Here is a 19,626-nt window from a genome sequence, read left to right as displayed (position 1 = left end):
GACACCTTGGGTGGTATACAGTATGAAAGGGAGACCAGAGAGAGGAACAGCAGATGGCCATCTGCTGAAAGAAATGGGCCAAGCCAAGCCATATCCATGCTGTGCCAAAAAATATACTTGGTAATGCCCAAGGAACCCAACACGAGGACTTCTTTTTTTAACCATCTCCTTGGAGATAATAATTGCTTATGTTTGCTCCTTTTTTTTATAACCTTCTTCCCCCCCCCCCCCCCAAAAAAAAAGTATTATCATTCTGGTTTGATGGGCTTGTGTGATTCACAATTTCCGTTCAGGAAGTCGACACCAACTGTAGAGCAAAATATTTTAGACAAGAGCTGATGGCGGATTCTTTCAAAGAGGATCAAAAGAATGGCGGTCCCTTGTTAGATAGATGTAAGGATTTTTAAAATCTTGTTAAAGTTTAATAAATTTATATGCCGCCCAATCCCGAAGGACTCCGGGCGGCTTACATAAAAACAATTTAAAAGAATACTAAAAATTTAAAATAGAAAGACAAGGCAAGTTAAAAAGACACAACATGCACTCCACCTTAGTGGGGCTGGACCTCATTCAAGAGGTCAACAGCCCCACCAGGCCTGCCGGAACAGCCAGGTCTTAGTAGACTTTCGGAAAGCCGAGAGAGTGGGGAGGGTCCGGATCTCTGGGGCTAGATCGTTCCATAGGGCCGGGGCAGCTACAGAGAAGGCCCTTCCCCGAAGAGCCACCAGACGACATTGTCTAGTCGACGGCACCCGGAGAAGGCCCATCCTGTGAGATCTTATCAGACGCTGGGAGGTATGTGGCAGAAGACGGTCTCGTAGATATCCGGGTCCTAAGCCATGTAGGGCTTTAAAGGTGATAACCAGCACCTTGAAGCGCGTTCGGAGACCGATCGGGAGCCAGTGCAGCTCGCGGAGGATGGGTGTAACATGGGTGTATCTCGGTACACCCAGTATCGCTCGCGCGGCTGCATTCTGGACCAGTTGTAGTCTCCGAACACTTGTTGATGACTCCCAACCTATTAAAGCTTGGTGAGTGGGTCTTGCCGGCACAGAAATATGTTTCTAGCAAAAGAAAATGCAGCAGAGAATTAGCCATGGGGAGTTCAGCCGAGAAAGCCATGCCACCGACCCACGATGCTACAGTATTTGCTTGTTTACTGGTAAATACTTGCAATTGCATGAAAGCAGGTGTGAATACTTTAATTGCATGAAGTGCAAGTTCATACAATTACATTATTCATGAGAGCGAATATACTGTAATTGCTTGAAAGCAGGCTATTCAACTGCTCCATCTTACAGAAAGGGACTTAACAGGTTGCGTACCTGTTCTTGGTAAACCATGGTTTTTTTGCATAATGCTTGCTTAATCATCTGTGCCAATGTAGACATTAGACCCACCCCCACCCCCCAATAGGACAAAAGATGGCTTAAAGCACCACTTAAGGAACCGAATTGAAAATAGGGTCTAATTCTGCCTTGTTTCAGTTTGTCTTTTAATCAAATGGAAAATGAGCGTCAAATCTTTTTTTGAATGTACAAGTGTCTTCTCTGGAAACTGCCCAGTTATCCATATCTACTAAATGTTGAGCAAAACCCTTTTAAGTTACTCACTGTGGCCAGACTCATCCAATTATTTTCAGCCAGGCAGGCATCGTGTTACCTCTTGCACATATTTGGGGGCTATTTTTTTAAGGAGTCAAATGTCTTGCCATTTATATTTATATGAGACTTGAGTAGCCTTAAACATACGGAGGAGTATTTATGTATTTCCCAGGCTGGTTCTATGCTGTGTATTCAATGTGTTTACTTTTATATTGGTGGGGTGACCATGTAAAACCATCGGTTCCACACCATCTATTGTGTTTGAGTCGGACATAGTGTTTCCTTACCGTAAGTTATACATTAAATGATTTGTGCTGAAAAGGTGTTCTCTCCACTCTGGGATTCTATTTATTGCTATTGTAACTTTAATCCCTCCCGCTCACATCTATCTTCTGCTGTTTTTGGTGTTCTCCAGAAACAGTGGGAATGCTGGCTTACGAGAACCTTTCCCTGTGTGTTTTCTGATAAGGAGTCCTTGCAGATTTTACTCCGCTAGTTGTAGCCGACTTTAGGAAGGGCTTATCTCCGTTTCCAGGCCTTTGAGCCAACACTGTCTGAAGTTGTTTCCGCAGCCACATGGCCAAGCATGACTGGTTTTCTTTTGAAAGTTGGCTCGAGGCTCATGAATTAATTAGGGTATCTTTCAGATAATGACATCGTACCGCAGTGCAGTGCGCCCGGTGAAACACAGAACGTTGTTACCTTCCCACCAAAGTGGTACCTATTTAATCTATTTGCATTTATATGCTTTCGAATTGCTAGGTTGGCAGGAGCTGAGGCAAGTGACAAGAGCTCACTCTTATCACGCGCTGTTAGGACTCAAACCGCTGGAGCACAGACGTTTTAAACCTCTGAGCCACCACGCCTCCAGGTGGTCTTTGGACATCTGGAGAAATAATGACTCTATTCGGCTCATGGTTAGAACTGATTTAGGATACAGCATGGTGTTTTATTCAAGATTGAAGATCTTCCCTTTGCCACACCTAGCCAATTGTGAATGATAGAATTAATAAGATGGTGCCACTTTCTGTTCCAAACTTGGATATTTTGATTATTCCTTATGGCCCTCTTCAGTAGATACAGACACTATTTGAATACCTGGGGTTAAAATGATCATTGCAGCATGCCTAGATTTTGCATTACAAAATATCCTTTGATATTATAAATAGTCCAGTGACCGATGTACAACCGTTGTTTAGTGCAGCAGGGTAATTTATTACATTGCAATTATTTTAAGTTAGGTGGTAATAGGAACGGTAAGAAACCACTTTTGTAGACATGTTTGAAAATAAAGAGGAAATCGAGAGGGTTCAATTAAGGAAAACCCAGGGAGTCTCACCAAGTTTTGTTCCGTTAAGATCAGCATAACTTGGCAGAGTAGGACAATAAACATTTTGGGGGGGAAATGGACAATGGGCTCTGCAATGCGTAGATGGATAAATCTTGGTATTGGGAAATGGGAAAGGAAGTTTCTCAGCCTGCAAATATGCCTCTACTACAACTGCAGATTATAGTGGAGACTCCTGGGAGATGTAATTGAACAAGATGTGGAAGGCTAGAAGCGTAAACCTCATTTGATGACAATGGTTAAAAACTGCATAGACTTGAAATAGCAATAGCAATAGCAGTTAGACTTATATACCGCTTCATAGGGCTTTCAGCCCTCTCTAAGCGGTTTACAGAGTCAGCATATCGCCCCCACAGTCTGGGTCCTCATTTCACCCACCTCGGAAGGATGGAAGGCTGAGTCAACCTTGAGCCGGTGAGATTTGAACCACTGAACTGCAGATAGCAGTCAGCTGAAGTGGCCTGCAGTACTGCACCCTAACCACTGCGCCACCTCGGCTCTTAGCAAATTATAGCTTTCCTAAATTTACAGGATAAATCCTATAGTATAATACCATTGACAGTCATATAGAAACAATATTTCCAATGTATTCATTCTTCCAACCCATAAACTCCTATTTTTAATCCATAAGGCATATATAGTAAACATGATCATTACAACAGTCTCTGTAGATAATATAAAATAGGGGTCTCCAACTTTGGCTATTGTGGACTTCAGCACACAGAATTCCCTACTCATGCTGGCTGGGGAATTCTTGAAGTCGCCAAGGTTGGAGACCTCTGATTTAATACATTTCTTTAGTGCATTTTAAAGAATTCCTTTGTGACAACATTGAAAAATCAGTGTGTGTGTGGTGTGTGTGTGTGTGGCAACCCCTACCAAAATTCAATCCCTTTGTTAGTTAATTGCATTCTACTTTCTTAAAGTGAGAAGGTGAATGGTTCTACAGTCAGAATTGTATGCAGTTCACAAAGGATATTCTCTATTTTCTCTCACAGCGCCTTGCAAACTACTTAGCAACACAGTCTTCTATCCATTAACTACACCTACATATCCGTAATTGTATGTTTTTTTTTCAGAACAAGCGACATTACCGGGACTAAGAAACGGTAAGCGAAAGAAGTTAATGGCATAAGCTAAGAAGAAAAAAAACAACTAAATACCTAGCGTTCCTCAAATTTTGCAACTTGAAGGTGTACGGACTTCAACTCCCAGAATTCCCCTGCTAGGAAAGCTTCAAAATGGTGGCATATAAATCAATTGTAATTTTATATTACTGATCAGTCTCTCTCTCTCTCTCCCTCCCTCCCTCTCTCTCAGCTGAACCCACCTCACAAGGTGGTTCTTGTGGAAAAAAACAGGGAAAAAGGAGTATTAAATATATTTGCCACCTTGAGTTATTTTAAAAAAAAAACATGAGGTCCCTTCCAATGTCATATTTTTTTAAAATAAAAGTAATTATACTTATACGCTTATAAATAGCGGGAAGATAAGAAAGGACAGTTTCGGGCCTGGAAGCCATCTTTTGCATTGGGCCTTCAGGCCTGCCACATTTCCTACTGTGGGAAAATGGGAGGGGGGATTATGTGGAGTATGGGAGATGTATAGTCTAAATAATATCCCTTTCTCAGGAGAGTCAAGGACGTCTTGCCCTGCACCTGGAGTGGTGTGACTGGGAGGCATCTCCAGTTGAGACCGTGCCTGATTGGGCCATGGGATGGACAGGTGGGTGCTGGGCAGGGATTTGGACTTTCACTTGGGTGTGGGGGAAACCTGAATCTGAAAGCTTCCGGATAAGACATCTCTTAATAAAATGGAACTTAGAGGAAACTCCAGCCTCGGAGTCTTCTTTCGTTGGGGTGAGTGGATGGGTGGTGTTACTTAAAAAAGCTCACCAAATCAGAAGATCTGGACGTTGAACGCAAAAAACTATAGAAACTCTGTATTGCATACCTAGAATCACACAACTCATCTCAAGCTGTGTTGGCAAAACGTACTTCCTTGATCACACACACACACACAAACCTGTCATCCTACTATATATCCATACCATAAATACATTGAAGACCAACTACCAACTCTGACACTGATCGTTGAGGTACAGTCAATGGTGACCGGTGCCAGGTCAAGAACTTTCCCACAGTGCCATCACCCAGCCGTGATGCATTGATGGTGCAATCACGGATAAACTTAACAAACTGAAGATTATCCCTGCATGTTTGTGACCCGCGGGTTGTTTCCACAAGTGCTTAAGAAACCACCCCAAGAGCTTCAGCAAAATAAGCAGGAGGCGGCTCTCTGCACTAAGGGGCGAGTAATTCAAGTAGCTGATCCTACGAATAAATCCCCCGTTGAGTTTGACAAATACATTAAATAGAAAACGGGTGCCTTGCGTAACATGTCCCTCAATTCAGCTACCCATACCTTACTGCCAATGTCAATGCCAGGCAAACACCCTGATGGGTTTCCCCCTCCCACTGGAAGGAGAGCCACACGGGTGCCGAGATACATCTTCACTCCGTGGAGAACAGAAGTTGGATTTGATAAACCCCTAACGCACAACCACACGGCTCTTTCATTCCAGTCCAAAAAGGAGACCGTGTCGTTTTTCAGGATTCTTCCATCACCTTCTGACACTGATAAAGTAAAGAGTCTGGTAGAGCAGGACAAGGGGATCTCAGCCACAAGGCCAATGTCCCAGCATGGAGCCGGCAGTGGAGAAGACACGGGATTGACGGAAGCAGTCGACAAGCAGCGATTCCTTCATTTCCTAAAGGAGGCATTGGAAAAGTTCTTAATATCCGGGTTTCAGGCGCAAAGGATCAGCACCATACATAAAATTGCAGTTCGGGAGATTTATCGCTCGGGCCTATATCTAGGAACCTAATCCAATACTGCATTGGCGCTAGAAAAGGGTCAACAGAATTCAAGAAACATGGGATTTCAACCATTTGTGACCACATAACAACTCTCAGCTGATGGTGTGCTTAACTCCACCCACCCTCAGCTCTGCTTGCTCTTCTCCTACACCAGGTCCTTTTTAGAATTTAGAATAACAGAGTTGGAAGGGGTCTTGAAGGTCTTCTAGTCCAACCCCCTACTTAGGTAGGAAACCCTACATCACTTCCGATAAATGGATATCCAACATCTTCTTTAAAATGTCCAATGTTGGAGGATTCACAACTGGAGGCAAATTGTTTCACTGATAATTGTTCTGTCAGAAAATTTCTCCTTAGTTGCTTCTCTCCTTGATTGGTTTCCACCCATTGCTTCTTGTCCTACCCTCAGGTGCTTTAGAGAATAGCTTGACTCCCTCATTTTTGAGATATTGGAAGACTGCTATCATGTCTCCCCTGGTCCTTCTTTTCATTAAACTAGACATATCCAGTTCCTGCAACCGTTCTTCATATGTTTTATCCTCGTCCCCTAATCCTCTTTGTTGCTCTTCTCTGCACTCTTTCTAGAGTCTCCACATCTTTTTTAACATTGTGGTGACCAAAACAGGATGCAGAATTCCAAGTGTGGCCTTACCAAGGCCTTATAAAGTGGTATTAACACTTCACAAGATGGCATAATCACTGCGACACATGTGGGCTTATTATTCAAAGACAAAATGTCACACGTTGCCTACAGGAATTTCCAATAACTTTCTGCCTCAAAATTGTGTGATTTTTGTTTTCTTTCTTTCTTTTTTTTATCCTAAGCTGCACAGCATGATGCTTTATGAATAATGCTATCTGAGGCTGAATTAAAATACTTATTTCCCAAAACACCCTTTTCTTTTCTCCAATGGCTGAGGAAACATCTGGCTCTGTTCAACTGTCATTCCCTGAGGTTTCAATTTGGATGTAAAAATGGAGAGAGAGAGAGAGACAATTATTGAACATTTTCCCTACACTGAGAATTTGAGGGAGTGGAAAATAACTACTGACTTCCCGTCTGTATCTCCTTGTCCTTGAAACTCTAAAAGGGGGTCCAAATTTCTGAGGAAAATCCGAATGGTTTCCAATTACCTCAGAGAAGTAACTTCACCTCAGTCAAGAGTCAAATCATTCCAATTTTGGGAAAATGTGGCTTAAACTCCTGGCACTAACCCAGAACTTCAGGATCATATATGTCAGTGATGGCAAGTTTTTTGTTATCGTCTGCTGAAAGCGCACCCATAGTGCAATGTGCATGCATCCTCCTGGATGCATCCTGCCCCCCATGCATGTGTGCACGCCTCCAGATGCGCCATGCCCCTCTGTGCATACCTCTGTGCATGCTCCCCTGCCCCCCTGTGCATGTACGGTGGGGCGCATTTACGCTCCACCATACATGCATGCACATCTTCTGCATGCACCCTCCTGTGCATGTAAGGCAAAGACCCAAAAAACAGCTGGCAGGCGGGAGGCATGCGCGCATGCACGATACAGCTGAGCTGGGACAACAGCTCACGTGCCCACAGAGAGGGCTCTGTTGTGGCCCAGCAGAAGCCATTGGAGCTGCCACCAGACTCCGACAGCAAGGGGCCCTATGAGTCGGCTTTGGAGGATGTGGAGGACCCTGGACAGGGTTCCGACTCCGAGCAGGGCGCAGACAGGCTGGTTGGCCACCAGGAGGCGCCTGAGCCTTAGACCAGTGGGGAGGAGACAAGGGAGTGTGAACCGGACATCAGCAGTGGGGAGGAGCCAAGGGAGTTGTTCCTAGATGCCCAGCACCGGAGAGCTAATAGGCGTAAGGAACAGTTGTGTAGTTACAGGAGGTAATTGCACTCAGCTGGTGGTAATTAGGCTCCTCTCTAGACTATAAAAGGAATGATTGTGCAGACGCCCCTTTTGCAGAAGTCAACGCATTAACTAATGTTGGAGAACTGTAGTGTTAGCTTGGCAGGCTGGATTGCTGCCAACTCTTGTCTGTGCTGGATTGCTGCCAAGGACCTGTCTGTCTGTTAATAAATTCCATAAAGTATCTTTGGCTCGGCGTGCTTTGGTGTGGGACGAGGGGGGTCAGAACTGGGCTCTATGTGCCACCTGTGGCACGCATGCCATAGGTTTGTCATCACGGATATACAGTATGTCGTGAATCTGAAACAATGTTAAGTTACGTACCTATGATGTCAACAATATGTAGCTTCAGTTTTTGTTGAAAGATGTCTAGCATCGAGGGCAGAGTTTCTTGAGATGATGCCACTTTTAGATTTTGCCTAACTTCATTTGAAATGGAGAGCCACAGCTTTCCATATTCATCCGTGCTCATCTTCATTGGTCTGCAAACAGGGTTGTTGATAAGAAATGAAATAAAGGAGAAAAGTGTGCAAAAAGAGGAAGAAAAATTGGTCAACACAATACAATAGCAGAGTTGGAAGGGACCTTAGAGGTCTTCTAGTCCAACCCCCTCCTTAGGCAGGAAATAAATTATTTTATAGTTACCTAATAAAATCCAGCAGCTCCAAAGAGAAAGAAAATCTGAGCTGGACGTCCAATTCTAGCAGATAACTGATGCATCCAAAGATTTTTCCTGAAGAGCAGGGCTTCTCCATCTCTACATGCATCTGGAAACTTTCTATAGTTTTACCTTCTATCACAGCAAGTTGGCAGCCAAAATTTTCTACCATCTTCAATATAAAAGAAGAATGGGGGGGGGGGAAACAAAGGACAGATTAAAGATGCTTGTTTTGGATCCAGCACAATAGCAGAACGAGCCAAAAGGATGCTAAAACGGTTACCTTAAAATGTTCGGAGTGTTGCAATTCCAGATTGACGTCTTTCAGAACGGAAGGGCTTTTATTGGCAAGAAATAAAAAAATCAGAAGGCGGTCCTCTTTCCAGACTTTAGAAAAGTATACCAGCAGGGATTCATTGCCGCAAAGTTCGGAAGTGTCTGAATGAGGATGGCGGGCTGCTTCATCTGGGAGACGAGGCGTTGGTGAAAGTTGGTTCTGAACCAGAGCGGGAGAACTTGGGGAAGGATGAAAAATGTCCACGCGATCATGGGTGAGTAAAGGAGACGGCGAAAATTGGTAATCCGGGGTCTTTTCATTCAACCCACCTTCCGGAAACGAATGGGAGTGATCGAGCATCGCCTTGGATTCAGGCACTTCAGGAGAATGTAGGGAAGCTTTCCTGAACTTGAGATGTCCGTTGTTTACAAAAAGGTCCTTCTTTCCGGTTAACCCTTCCTGAAATAGGGAAGCGGCTGGGGTGCTTTCCATAGGCGGTGAACTCTCATTAGGGAGGGCTTCATTCGCTTTAGATTTCTGGGTAAACCTCTGGGCTGCGGGGTCGGCTTTCCCCATCTTAAAAAGACAGGTAAAAAGGGTTAAGAGTTTGTTGCAAAAAGTCAAATCCAGAAAGCACACAGAAATAACTGATTCGGAAGGAAGGAAGGAAGGAAGGGAGGGAGGGAGGGAGGGAGGGAGGGAGGGAGGGAGGGAGGAAACACAGTTTAGCCAGCCTACCAGATTAGTGCTGCTTTGTGATCCTAGCCCAGAAGGGAGGGAGGGAGGGAGGGAGGGAGGGAGGGAGGGAGGGAGGGAGGGAGGAAGGAAGGAAGGAAGGAAGGAAGGAAGGAAGGAAGGAAGGAAGGAAGGACGGACAATTTAGCCAGCCTACCAGATTAGTGCTGCTTTGTGATCCTAGCCAGGAAGGAAGGAAGGAAGGAAGGAAGGAAGGAAGGAAGGAAGGAAGGAAGGAAGGAAGGAAGGAAGGAAGGAAGGAAGGACAATTTAGCCTACCAGATTAGTGCTATTCTGTGCTCCTAGCCCGACAAAGAGTGCTGAAGCCAGCTGCTGCTTTTCTTTCGTCCCTTCTGTGAGATCCGTCATTTCTTCCTTAGGCTGCAATGGGAAAGTGCTAGCCACCGTCTCTACTGATGGGCCGCCCTGAAGGGCAGCCTCCGTGGTTTTCTCTTCTTTTTCTTCCTGGTTTTTCTTCTGGGGGAGGTAACCTTCTTTGCTCCACAATTTCTTTACGCCTTCGAGCTTCAGACTGTTGTTCCTAAAGAGGGGATAGCGGTTAGAATCAAAGAATCCTAGAGCTGGAAGAGACCTTGGAGGTTTTCTAGTCCAACAAGAAGACCTCCAATATTTTCATGTGATGGTGATCAAAATTGGGACACAGCATTCCAAGTATGGAATGCGCATCCAATTTTGGTCAAGAGCAAGAGGATTAGGCGGAAACATATGAAGAACGGTTGCAGAAAGTGGGTATATGTGTAGTCTAGTGAAAAGAACTAGGGACTGTGCCAAAATGGATAAACTAACTAAAGAAATCCAGGGAAAGGAAGAATCAGAATTCTACCAGATATGAGATAAATGGAGGTATAGGTGGATAGAGGAAAGAAACAAAAATCAATGAAAGAATATAACAAAACTCAAAAAAATAATAGTTGTGGGTAAAATAAGAGGGTTAAGAATGGGGAAATCCAAATGAAATACAATAGAAGGGGAAATAATATAAGGTGAGCGGTATCGATTGGCAATTGCTATTATAAAGAACAGGAAGTTCCTGTTCGTATTGTATTGTGTAAATGCGATGTACGTCTACTTTTTGGGTGTGCGTATTTTACATGTTTGTTAATAAAAATCTTTTAAAAAACAAACAAACAATCAAATAAATAAATAAAAGAACTAGGGGTGACATGATAGCACATGTTCCAATATTTGAGAGGGTCAACCTATATTCCAAAGCGCCAGAGGGCAAGACAAGAAACAGAGGAGGAAAACTAATCAAGGAGAGAAGCAACTTAGAATTAAGGAGAAATTTCCTGACAGTTAGAAAAATTAATCAGTGGAACAACTTGCCTCCAGAAGTTGTGAATGCTCCAACACTGGAAGCTTTTAAAAAGAGACTGGACAGCCATTTCTCTAAAATGATATAGTGTCCTGCTTTAGCAAGGGTTTGACTAGAAGATCTCCAAGGTCCCTTCCAACTCTCTCATTCTGTTCTCTTCCGTTCAACTCCCTGCCCAAGGCAGATCTTATACCATTCCCAAGGCGATCCAATCTTATCTTGAAAAACCTCCAGCGATGGAGCACTCACAAGTCCAAACAAGCAAGCTGTCCCACTGATTAATCATTCTCACTGTCCCCCCACCCCAAAGTTCCTACAGCTTCCGTTCCCTTAACCGTTTCAACCCTATACATAAGAATTAAGTCCACTGTAGATGCTCTTCTAGTTGTCTCTTCCACCTTTTGTATAGCAAAAGTTGTCAGCAAGGCACATCAAGAATCTGTCGGATCTCCCACTCGTTTCAGAATTTTAGCATTACCGATAACATTGCATTTTGCTCTGCCCTGATTTTGATGGAGGTTGCTTGTTTTGATGGACAAGCAGTTGTGTTGCAAGATATGAATGGAGGGCAGGCTGCGTTTTGGGAGTTCTTGCTGAAGAGACAAACGTACTTACTCTTTCTGTCCTGTCTCAACACTATTATCCGAGCCCAGAGAAATTCCGGTTGGAGACTGTCTGCCGGTAAATCTTGATGCAGAGAAGCTCCGAGAAAGGGATTCTCCGTACGGTTCAAAATTCAAAGCTGCAAAGAGAAATAACAATCATCAATGTCTGTCAAGCCAGAACATAAACAACTATTTGCAAAAACATGGAAAAAATATTCCGTTAATAACAATAGCACTTAAGACTTCCATACCGCTTCACAGTGCTTTACAGCCCTCTCTAAGCGGTTTACAGAGTCAGCCTCTTGCCCCCCAACAATCTGGGTCCTCATTTGACCCACCTTGGAAGGATGGGAGGCTGAGTCAACCTTCAGCTTGGTGAGATTCGAACTGCCAAATTGCAGGCTGCCGGCAGTCAGCAGAAGTAGCCTGCAGTACCGCATTCTAACCACTGAGCCACCACAGATCTCATGATTGATTGCTTAATCAATCAGAAAAGAGCTGGAAGGGACCTTAAGAGATCTTCTAGTCCAGGGCCCCCCAAACCCTGGTCCGTGAACCAGCACAAGATGCCAGAAACCATGCCATGAAACAAATGAAGCCCCATTTGCAGGATGCAGGCAGCACATGAAACCACATCCCCTCTGGTCCACGGAAAAGCCCCTCTCCCCGGAACCAGTCCTTGGTGCCCTAAAGGTTGGGGGCCCCTGTTCTAGTCCAACCCCCTGATCAAGGAGGAGACCCTACACCATTTCAGACAAATGGCTCTTCTTAAAAACCTCCACTGATGAAGCACCCACCATTTCTGAGAGCAAGCCGTTCCACTGGTTAAAGAGCCGAGGAGTACTGCAGGCTACTTCTGCCGACTGCCGGTTGCCTGCAATTTGGCAGTTTGAATCTCATCGGGCTCAAGGTTGACTCAGCCTTCCCTCATTCCGAGGTGGGTCAAATGAGGACCCTGAATGTTGGGGGCAAGAGGCTGACTCTGTAAACCGCTTAGAGAGGGCTGTAAAAGCACCGTGAAGCGGTATATAAGTCTAAGTGCTATTGCTATTGCCCTTCCTTCCTTCCTTCCTTCCTTCCTTCCTTCCTTGTGGCTAGAATGCAGTATTGCAGGTTAACTGCCGACTGCCAGCAGTTCTATCCTGACTGGCTTAAGGTTGACTCAGCCTTCCGTCCTTCCGAGGTGGGTCAAATGAGGACCCAGATTGTTGGGGGCAAGAGGCTGACTCCATAAACCGCTTAGAGAGGGCTGTAAAAGCACTGTGAAGCAGTATATAAGTCTATTGCTATTGCCCTTCCTTCCTTCCTCCCTCCCTCCTTCCTTGTGGCTAGAATGCAGTATTGCAGGTTAACTGCTGACTGCCAACAGTTTGATCCTGACTGGCTTAAGGTTGACTCAGCCTTCCGTCCTTCCGAGGTGGGTAAAACGAGGACCCAGATTGTTGGGGGCAAGATGCTGACTCCGTAAACCGCTCAGAGAGGGATGTAAAAGCACTGTGAAGCGGTCTATAAGTCTAAGTGCTGTTGCTATTAATTGTTCTGTTAGGAAGCAATTAGGAATAAGTGAGGAAGCAATACATGATCTTCAGTTCTTAGAAAGCAATCACCTTTTTCCTGGGACAGTTTCTCTTCCTGTCTTTGGTGATGAGGTTTGTACGGCAATGCACCCCGGTCCAGTCCTTTGGCCACGAAGCCATCTAGGAAAGACAAGGAAGCGTCGACCTATACAGAATCAGACATGAGTTGAAGATTCTTATTCGGTTAGATCAAGGGTGTCCAAACTTGGGAACTTTAAGACTTGTGGACTTCAACTCCCAGAATTCCCCAGCCAGCATGGAAGGAAGGAAGGAAGGAAGGAAGGAAGGAAGGAAGGAAGGAAGGAAGGAAGGAAGGAAGGAAGGAAGGAATGGAGGGAGGGAAAGTGAGAGAAAAAAAGAGAGAGACAAAGATAGAAAGAGAAAGAAAAAGGAAAGAAAACTTTAAGACTTGTGGACTTCAATTCCCAGAATTCCCCAGCCAGGATGGATGGATGGATGGATGGATGGATGGAAGGAAGGAAGGAAGGAAGGAAGGAAGGAAGGAAGGAAGGAAGGAAGGCAGGAAGCATGGCTGGCTGGGGAATTCTGGGAGTTGAAATCCACAAGTCTTAAAGTTTTCTTTCCTTTTTCTTTCTCTTTCTATCTTTGTGGACTAAAGACTAAGACTTGTGGACTTCAACTCCCAGAATTCCCCAGCCAGCCATGCTTGCTTGCTTGCTTGCTTGCTTGCTTGCTTGCTTGCTTGCTTCCTTCCATGCTGGCTGGGGAATTCTGGGAGTTGAAGTCCACAAGTCTTAAAGTTCCCAAGTTTGGACACCCCAGGGTGAGATATTTTGAAAAGAAGCCTAATTCTGGATTATTATTATTTTTTTTCCCCTCAGCAGACATGCCAGATCCCACTTGCTTGTTCACAGCAGGCAGCTCTGGCATCATGAAGGTACAACGAGGTCTTTGCAAAGAAGCTAATTGGAATCAGGTGTCCTCAACAAGGACTGGATGAAGTGCTTAAGCCTGGACTTTAGGTTTTATTATGAATAATGTCCAGAACAGTCTGCACTGTTCCAGGTAAAATGGCGCGCCGAGATCTTTTATTTACTGAACCACATTTTTAAAAACACAACTGTTGTATTATTAGACTTTCAAGGTAGTCAGACAATACCCCCAAGATTATTAACTCCGTCTTTATTGTAAGGTTACAAGAACAGAGCCCTACAAGTTTGAAGGGACATCTCTCTTCCCCCCCACACACTTTTATTTAAGAAACTTAGTGGGGTCAATAATTAATAATGGGAAACAATTCTTGGAATTCTGGATGATTGGTGACATTATGGTCAATTGAAAATATGAATGTATATTGTATCCGAATCTAAATGCTGGAGATGTGATTGTCTCGATGCGGCTCTTCCTCCTGGCCCCCTCCCCAAGGTCATTCTCACGTGCCATTACACCTTCCTCCTGCTCTCCCAAGGTCATTCTCACGTGCCATTACACCTACGGCAACAAGGACTCACCACAATGTCCTTACAGCTGGCATCCAGCGGAAACAACCTCTTCATCAGTTCCTTGTTTTCACAAAGGTATTTTAATTCAAACGCCTGCTGCCTCATGCTGGTATCCAAAGACGCATTGAATTCCAAGAGGAACCTCTCCACCGTCTTCGAGCCGGTCGTACGAGATGCTATTTTAGAAATTGCAGCCATGATCCAGGCCTTGGATTCACAACTGGCGTGGCTTTTAAGGATCCGATACAAGCTTGCTAAAACAACTTCAGGGTCCACGTTTTGCAGGAGGTAACTGTACTCCCCCAATACCTGTCACGAGGAAATCAGAACATCTGGATTAGGCAATAATGGAAAGCGTTCTAATCACCATCTTTTTAACGACCCCCATAATCCTTTGCGGGGTGGGGGTTTGAGCAACTGAACAGAGCTGAGTGTTTAATGGCTGGATGCCTTCCTATCGCCAGTGCGGAGTTCTATTCAGCAGATATATATTCTCACCGTGCCCAGAGAGAGAAGAATACTTGCCTCTACCTAGGATTGAACTCACAGCCTCCTGATTGTGAGGCGAGAATTCCACCTCTAGGCCACAGCACCACTGATAGCACAGTGTTCTAACGAGTTTGTAAATTCTAATTTGGGACTTCTCTCGTTTAAGAAGCTGCTAAACTGACAAAATTCATTTTCTACTGCATGAAATAGAAATATTCAGCAAGAATATCGTTCTTTAAAGAAAAAGAAATACATCTAATCTTTTTTTTCTTACCCAACTCATCACTTGAAGAAATTTCTGTGGATAAACTGCATTTTTGTCCTCTAGTAACGCCAGGTAAGATTGGACAGCATGAAACCGCAGCTGAATGTCTTCCTTCTCGTCTTCAAAGCCTAAGAAAAACAGGGTGTGTTTTTTTAAAAAAAAAAAAGTCTTGGAAATTATTATTTTTTTAATAAAAGGGTTGGAATCATTGCGTCAGAGTTTGTTGCAGAAATGGGGGTCTGAGCAACTGAACAGAGCTGAGTGTTTAATGGCTGGATGCCTTCCTATCACCAATGCGGAGTTCTATTCAGCAGATATATATTCTCACCGTGCCCAGAGAGAGACGAATACTTGCCTCTACCTAGGATTGAACTCACAGCCTCCTGATCCAGAAAGCACACAGAGGATTCATTAATTTCTTTATACACATAATAACGCATGAGTAAATGTACAATACCAATAGTGGATTCTCCAACGTGGTAGTAGGTTTCTAGATTCTATCGTATCACAAGTCCTAAAATGGACACCCAGTATGAAAAAACGTCATTAAAAAAGCACAACAAAGAATGTTCTTTCTGCGCCAACTCAGGAAGCTCAAACTGCCTTAAGAGCTGCTGATTCTGTTCTACAGAGGAATTATTGAGTCTGTCATCTGCACCTCCATAACTGTCTGGTTTGGCTCTGCAACCCAACAAGACAGACACAGACTTCAACGGATAATCAGAACTGCAGAAAAAGCAATGGCTACCAATCTGCCTTCCATTGAAGACCTGTATACTACATGAGTCAAAAAGAGGGCCGTGAAAATATTTACAGACCCCTCGCATCCTGGTCATAAATTGTTTCAACTCCTACCCTCAAAACAACACTACAGGGCACTGCACACCAGAACAACTAGACATAAGGACAGGTTTTTTTTCCCAAAACGCCATCACTCTGCTAAACAAATAATTCCCTCAACAGTGTCAAACTATTCACTAAGGTCTGCACTACTATTAATCTTCTCATTGTTCCCATCACCAATCTCCTCCCACTTACGACTGTAGGACTGTAACTTTGTTGCTTGTATCCTTACGATTTATTGATATTGTTTCCTGATAGTTTAGCAATAGCAATAGCAGTTAGACTTATATACCGCTTCATAGGGCTTTCAGCCCTCTCTAAGCGGTTTACAGAGTCAGCATATCGCCCCCACAGTCTGGGTCCTCATTTCACCCACCTCGGAAGGATGGAAGGCTGAGTCAACCTTGAGCCGGTGAGATTAGAACCACTGAACTGCAGATAACAGCTGAAGTGGCCTGCAGTACTGCACCCTAACCACTGCGCCACCTCGGCTCTTTGTACCCTATGACTATCATTAAGTGTTGTACCTTATGATTCTTGACGAATGTATCTTGTCTTTTTATGCACCCTGAGGGCATCTGCACCAAAGACAAATTCCTTGTGTGTCCAATCACACTTGGCCAATAAAGAATTCTATTCTATTCTATTCTATTCTACTTTCTCTTCTCATATTCCATTCCTATTCCTATTCTATATACACTAAGAACCTATGCACCAAAGACAAATTCCTTGTGTGTCCAATCACACTTGGCCAATAAAGAATTCTATTCTGTTCTGTTCTGTTCTGGTTACAAGCAAAACACAGGCAGAAGAAAGATTACTTTCTGTTTCGGAGCTCGGAGCTTAATACAACTAACTAAAGCCACGCCCAGATGTGCTACTTAAGTTTCTGTTTCCAACTAAGCCTCATTAGCTGACCTTGCTACCATGTCTCTGCCAGCTCATGAATATCGTGACATTCTCACCCACGGTTTGCTCACCTTCAGCAAGAAGTCGTAAGAAACTGTTCAGAATGTCAGGATGCATTTTATCGCCTCCCACCGAAAACACGGCATTCATCGTCCGGATGAACCATTCGTTGTTTGGCGCATATGTGCCAGGGACATTAAGGAAAGGACACGGCAGTTGCCATCAAGGCAGGATTAAGTGTTCTATTACATCTATCAGATGTTTTATTGCAGAGTCCAAACAGTCAATTTCTTTATTAAAGTTATTTGCATGCGAAGAGGGGAAGCATTTATTAACATTTTCAGGGACCTGAAATCATAGCAAGGCGTTTGCATAAGTCTGTACCTATTACAGGTAAGTCCTCACTTAATGGCTTTCTTGTTTAGTCACCGCTCGACTACAACCAATCACTGCGGTGTTCCTGGGGTCATAGGATCAACATTCAGGGGCTTGCAATTGGGACGTCTTCACAACCACAGCAGCATCCTGCAATCACAACGGTCATTTGCAAGCTGCTTGCCTTGACTTCTGGAAAGCAGAAATCAGTGCAGGAACTAGCAAAATCACAAGTCACAGGATGTCTCACTTTAGTGGCAGCGTTGCCAGTCCGGTTATGGTTGTTAAGGGAGGACTACCTATATTTGCTAGGATTCCCATGGGTTTCAGATGTCAGGAGTGCAGCTTCAAAGGCACAATACAAGCTCTGATATAAGGTGACCCATTTCATTTCATTCATTTCATTTTTCATTTTAATTTATTTGTATGCCGCCCTTTTCCCTGAAAGGGACTCAGGGCGGCTCACAACTCAAAGGGAGGGGAAAAACAAACAAAGTTACAAAAAACATAAAAACCATGCATAATTAAAAAAGCACAACAGTCATACCATTCGAAGTGGGGCAGCGAGTCTTTAGCCCCAGGCCTGTCGGAACAGCCAGGTTTTAAGGGCTATGCGGAAGGCCTGGAGGGTGGTGAGGGTACGAATCTCCACGGGGAGTTCGTTCCAGAGGGTCGGAGCAGCCACAGAGAAGGCCCTCCTCCGGGTAGTCCAGTTGGAAGCAAAATTTTGAACCTAATACAATCAAACCATAGGAAGAACGGCTGCCGGTTTTGGGTCTGGCTAGTCTAAAGAAAAGAAGAATTAGGGGTGACATCAGAGCAGCATTCCAGTATTTGAGGGGATGCCACAAAGAAGAGGGGGTCCAACTATTCTCCACCAGAGGGCAAGACAAGAAATAATGGTTGGAAACTAATCAAGGAGAGAAGCCATCTGGAATTAAGGAGAAACTTCCTAACAGTGAGGACAATTAACCAGTGGAACAGCTTGCCTCCAGAAATCGTGGGTGCTCCATTACTGGAGGTTTTTAAGAAGAGACTGGACAGCTGCTTGTCTGAAATGGTGTTGGGTTTCCTGCTTGAGCAGGGGGTTGGACTAGAGGACCTCCAAGGTCCCTTCCAGATCTCTTCTCCTGCTCTACTTTATTCTATTCTACTCTATTTGGGTTAATTTCAAGGTTATCGCGAGACAGATGCCTTTAAAAAAACCTGAATTTTAGATGCAATAAAAGGGAATTGTCAAAATGATATATCAACACAAACAATTTTTTTTAAAAAAACATATGGAGGGATACAGACATACACCTGATAGTAACAGGCACACGCAGCAAGTAAAAGGATATTTTTCCGCTAATTCTGCTATTTTTCCAGCAATGTTGATGATGGTATATTCCTCTTTGCTTTGATTTATGTAGTCGAGCATTTTCTGTACAATGACGGTGACATTTTGTTCATTGGTTATTCGATACAGAAGTTCCAAGGTCTGAAGGAGAAGGCAGAATGGATAAATTGGACTCCAGTTCAACAGAGGGAAAGATGGATTTTTAAAAAAAGCTGCAGTCAGTTTAAGGACCAGTCTAGTGGGATAATCGAAGAAATGCAATTATTTATCAATTCCATTGCTAACAGTGCGTATCTCCGTAACAATAATCGTAACTTGGTATTTATTACCTCTCTTTTAATAATGGGATCAGGATGCTCCAGGCACTCAATTATTGTCATTTGGTGTTGGAGAGCAAGACTGGGATCTTGCTGGATAACATACGTTAAAGCCTTTAATCCTAAAGAGGGGAGGAAAAAACTAGAAAGTTGGAAAAATGAAAGAGTAGGTATTCGGTGTTTATTCCGCTGGGTTGAAGGGGACAAAAAAAAAAGAGAACTTACCCAAATATTTCAAATTAATTTTAGGGGACAAGACAAATTTCCCAATACATTTGGCGGCCTTCTCAAACAGATCAGGTTTGGGATGAATTGTGTAAATGGTGTGGACGCATTCAAACAGGATTGCTGCAGAAAAGGCAAAGAGAACATAACATAACGTAACACAACACAACACAACATCAGAGTTGGAGGGGACCTTGGAGGTCTTCTAATCCAACCCCTGCCTAGGCAGGAAACCCTACAGCACTTCAGACAAATGGCTATCCAACATCTTCTTAAAGACTTCCATTGTTGGGGCATTCACAACTTCTGGAGGCAAGCTGTTCCACTGATTAATTGTTCTAACTGTCAGGAAATTTCTCCTTAGTTCTAAGTTGCTTCTCTCCTTGATTAATTTCCACCCATTGCTTCTTCTTCTACACTCAGGTGCCTTGGAGAATAGCTTGACTCCCTCTTCTTTGGGGCAACCCCTGAGATATTGGTGACATGCTATCATGT

At 44.0% G+C, this 19,626-nt stretch overlaps 1 protein-coding gene across 1 annotated transcript in view; it reads right to left on the bottom strand.

Moving 5' to 3' along the window:
* Positions 1–4,745: 4,745 nt before the first annotated feature.
* Positions 4,746–19,626, bottom strand: part of AP4E1 (adaptor related protein complex 4 subunit epsilon 1) — a 15,583-nt gene continuing 702 nt past the window's right edge. The window contains exons 2-14 of the mRNA XM_032233135.1: positions 19,132–19,254; positions 18,919–19,028; positions 18,591–18,730; positions 16,947–17,059; positions 15,133–15,251; positions 14,379–14,678; positions 12,937–13,051; positions 11,340–11,466; positions 9,668–9,929; positions 8,660–9,229; positions 8,364–8,548; positions 8,043–8,200; positions 4,746–5,722 (exon numbers count right to left, since the gene is read on the bottom strand). Coding sequence (XP_032089026.1) covers positions 5,562–5,722; positions 8,043–8,200; positions 8,364–8,548; positions 8,660–9,229; positions 9,668–9,929; positions 11,340–11,466; positions 12,937–13,051; positions 14,379–14,678; positions 15,133–15,251; positions 16,947–17,059; positions 18,591–18,730; positions 18,919–19,028; positions 19,132–19,254 — 2,483 coding nt within the window. The 3' untranslated portion in view covers positions 4,746–5,561. The remainder of the gene's footprint in view (positions 5,723–8,042; positions 8,201–8,363; positions 8,549–8,659; positions 9,230–9,667; positions 9,930–11,339; positions 11,467–12,936; positions 13,052–14,378; positions 14,679–15,132; positions 15,252–16,946; positions 17,060–18,590; positions 18,731–18,918; positions 19,029–19,131; positions 19,255–19,626) is intronic.

This window comes from Thamnophis elegans, chromosome 16 (assembly GCF_009769535.1).
Source record: "Thamnophis elegans isolate rThaEle1 chromosome 16, rThaEle1.pri, whole genome shotgun sequence".
NCBI classification, from domain to species: Eukaryota; Metazoa; Chordata; class Lepidosauria; order Squamata; family Colubridae; genus Thamnophis; species Thamnophis elegans.
Note: the sequence above shows the minus strand (reverse complement) of the source record. Positions and strands in the feature narration are given on the sequence as shown.